Raw genomic sequence first — 3,229 nt, forward strand, 5'->3', positions numbered from 1 at the left:
AATTTCAGATCGGATACCGACAATCTTAGCTCAGTATATCATACATTAATTAAATGAAATAAACATAGAATATTAACTAACACCCGGTATATTGACGAATTTTGCAAACCAAAAATAATATCCCCAGAATGCAAAGAAAACTAGCTGAAAGTAAAAGAAATCAATATAAACAGTATTTCGCTTTGTGTCCAAAATGGACAAAATTAATACTCCAAATGTATGACAAGGCTTAAAGTAGCAACAACGCCTACACATGTAAGTAAAAATATTTAAGTATCTGAACAAAGAATTCTAGTCTCTTCCCAAATTTGATTGTCCTGACTAATCACCTGTTAGGTCGAATTAATTTTAGAATGTTTTAAAGTGTTGCAATTGTGATGTATTTTAGTGTGTGATATGATGAGGCTGTTGACGAACTGTGATTGTTTTTTAAATTAATGAAATTTTTTTTTCAACTATCTGTTATTTTAGAAAAACTGATGATGGTGGAAAAATACACCGAAACGTATTTTAATTGATAAATAGAGGAATTAATTTTGATCACTCATAATATACATTTTGACTGGATGACAGTAATACCATGTATAATATGCAAGGGGTTTTATGAGGAAGGCGCGTTATTTTAGCCACGTTTTCTGGGTTCGAAAATATCCCTACTTTGCCATATGAACCATAGATCCACTGATTTACAGGGTGTTAAAATACAAAATGATAAATTTGTATTTATCGTTTTCAATCGAATTTTAATTCATTACCTTGTATATAGTCGATATTTCAAGTTAACTTAGTTAATGTTCCTTTAAAGTTCAAATATTTTACAATTAACAGGATGAATACACTGCATGTAGCGATCAAACAAAATGCGCGTTTCATGTTTCAATTAATACCATAAATATCCATATTAGAAATCTGGCCATAAACCCATTTTCCAAGAGCGAAAATGTTCTGGCGTTTTAATAAGCAGGAAAATGTAATTAGTGCAGCACAGTGCATTTTTTGAGGCCATAACAATGCATCATTGTAAAGTGCATACTAATGTAGGTTTCAGTAATTTCAAAATAAGCATTAGGTAGAGATTTATTAAACTATTTACACTAAAAAGTAATAATTACCTACAGGGCGATTCTGGAGGTCCCCTACAATGTGCCATGGCGGATGGCCGCTGGATATTAGCCGGAATAACATCATTTGGATCTGGATGTGCTAAACCAGGCTTCCCGGACGTTTACACCCGATTATCGTACTACTTGCCGTGGATTAAAATGAAAATGAAATCTAACCGAAGCGAGCTTCGGCAAAGATATGGATGAAAATACACCCTGGCAAATGAACTCAAAATACCTTGTTGAACTGATGTGCTTGTCGCCAATCATTGTTAATAAAACTAGTGCTTATGGTTGTTAAACGATTTTTACTTATACTTAACGAATATGCGAAGCGAATAAATCGTCAACAGGTAATTAACAAAGACCGGATTCGTTCACAAGGCAAATGAGAAAATTATTTCGCCAAAAGTTAAAAATAATTACAAAACCAGTATAAACATAAATGAATATTTTTCAAGTCATGATATCTCGTTAGTTGTTGCGCAGCGACGAACGCAAGAGGTTTATCAGTTTAACCAGTTTGGAAATCCGAGAAGTACTTGAAGGGTAATGAGAATTTTACCATTTGTGGAAACTTGGCCCAAGTTGATTGACTACATTTTTTCGCATTAACAATGCTGTCCAAAAGTGAAACCATAAGTATCCAGCAATTTGATGACCATGGTGGGGAACCCCAAGGAAGTCCACCAGACATCGTAAGTAAATGTTCTTTATGTTTTTAAAGTTTATTGTAAACTTAAAAAAACTTAAAGTTTATTGTAAAGTCACGGATAGTGACACGAAAAGGAAATTAACAGAGTACTACCTACGACAACCAAACCTATTTTGGAGCAGTTAAGTAGAGTTGAACACGCTAACATTTTTAATTTCAAATATTCAGTGTTTCACTTTAAATTAGTAAGACGTTGACGAGACAATGATGAAGTGTGAAGCAACGCAATTTTATTTTTCCCTTTATAGCGTTACACGAAAAAGCCGCTTTATCTTAATTTCTGGTTTATCAGACTCCAGAAAATTTCAAAGTGTCGCTTCTAAAACAGAGTCGTACTGAACATTTAGTTTATTAGTCGTAACCCCATAGGGCAAGCAATCACTTATAATGATTTCCAAATAATAAAACAAATAATTGCTTGTAATGATGATTGAGTAAAGTGTGTATCGTCCGCGCTTTATTTTTGACCTTAGGTTCGAAATTTTATCTCAGTCCATTCCATATATGCTTGAACAACTGCTTTAAATTCAATATATAGAGTTAATGATTTCAGGACTTCCATGAAAATCATTTCAATAACGATACTTAAATTATACTGAACATTGCTGTCAGCAAAAAATACACGGAACTGCGTTTCAATTGTTTTATGTCTGATGTAATGTTTGAGCGGCTTTGCAAGCTGTGGGTATTACCCTTGATTATTGCCATAAAAAGTGCCAGTTAACAAAGTAAAATGCGATATATAAGATGGCCGTTAGGTTTATTCTGATCAGTTGAGTTTGCATGACTAGAATTGACTGGTGAGATTGTGGCAGATAATAATCGGCAAAATGAAGGAGTTTTTCTCCTGGGACGTAAGTAAAACCTTGTGGTTCATCTAGCATGCAATGCTTGCTCAAGTCATTAACTCTCAATTGTTGTTCTTAAATTGGAGACAGACCACAATCGTGACTTTTGCAACGCAGTCACTTTCCGATATGCAAACCATTTATTGGTAGTACAATTTCGCAATTTTTATTTAATCGAATCTGTACATACTTTCCTGACTGTGTTTCAATTCCAAATCAAAATCAATTCCTGGGCTTCAGTCATTTATTGTCTATTTATCAATTAAAATACGTTTCGGTGTTTTCCACCATCATCAGTTTCTATGTGTAGCGTTGTTGCTGCTTTAAGCCTTGGCATGCATTTTTGCGTGCCAAAAAATGCATGCCAAGTTAATCACATGAGACTAATCTAGCTCTTCGTAGCTGAAAAAACCTGGAAACTCTTCGAAATTTCCTATTAAAGTGAAGTTTTTCCTCACTTAAACCAGCGGATTTTCGCTTTGGAGTTATATTATGGGTTGGATTGACGGATTTTTGGTTTTATCTTGGCGAATTTAAGAAAAAATCGGTGTTGCCCAACTATC

The 3,229-nt window shown here is 34.0% G+C and overlaps 2 protein-coding genes and 1 long non-coding RNA gene across 4 annotated transcripts in view; 2 read left to right on the plus strand and 1 right to left on the minus strand.

Annotated features, from left to right (window-relative positions):
* The window catches only part of LOC109539251, a 17,406-nt gene extending 16,219 nt beyond the window's left edge, over nt 1-1,187 (minus strand). Inside the window, exon 1 of the long non-coding RNA XR_002172099.2 lies at nt 1,113-1,187. This is a non-coding gene — a long non-coding RNA (uncharacterized LOC109539251). The remainder of the gene's footprint in view (nt 1-1,112) is intronic.
* LOC109539249 (tryptase beta-2) overlaps nt 1-1,638 on the plus strand; it is a 7,513-nt gene extending 5,875 nt beyond the window's left edge. Inside the window, exon 6 of the mRNA XM_019906885.2 lies at nt 1,119-1,638. Within this exon, the coding sequence (XP_019762444.1) occupies nt 1,119-1,310 (192 nt within the window). The 3' untranslated portion in view covers nt 1,311-1,638. The remainder of the gene's footprint in view (nt 1-1,118) is intronic.
* The window catches only part of LOC109539248 (protein henna), a 4,980-nt gene continuing 3,309 nt past the window's right edge, over nt 1,559-3,229 (plus strand). Inside the window, exon 1 of one of the 2 annotated variants that reach the window (XM_019906883.2) lies at nt 1,559-1,801. In XM_019906883.2, coding sequence (XP_019762442.1) covers nt 1,721-1,801 — 81 coding nt within the window. In that variant the 5' untranslated portion in view covers nt 1,559-1,720. Of the gene's footprint in view, nt 1,802-2,526; nt 2,673-3,229 lie in introns of those variants that run through there. The other variant, XM_019906884.2, reaches the window with a different exon arrangement.

Source organism: Dendroctonus ponderosae, unplaced genomic scaffold, assembly GCF_020466585.1.
Source record: "Dendroctonus ponderosae isolate FM_Combo_2020 unplaced genomic scaffold, Dpon_F_20191213v2 Dpon_F_20191213_7, whole genome shotgun sequence".
NCBI lineage: Eukaryota > Metazoa > Arthropoda > Insecta > Coleoptera > Curculionidae > Dendroctonus > Dendroctonus ponderosae.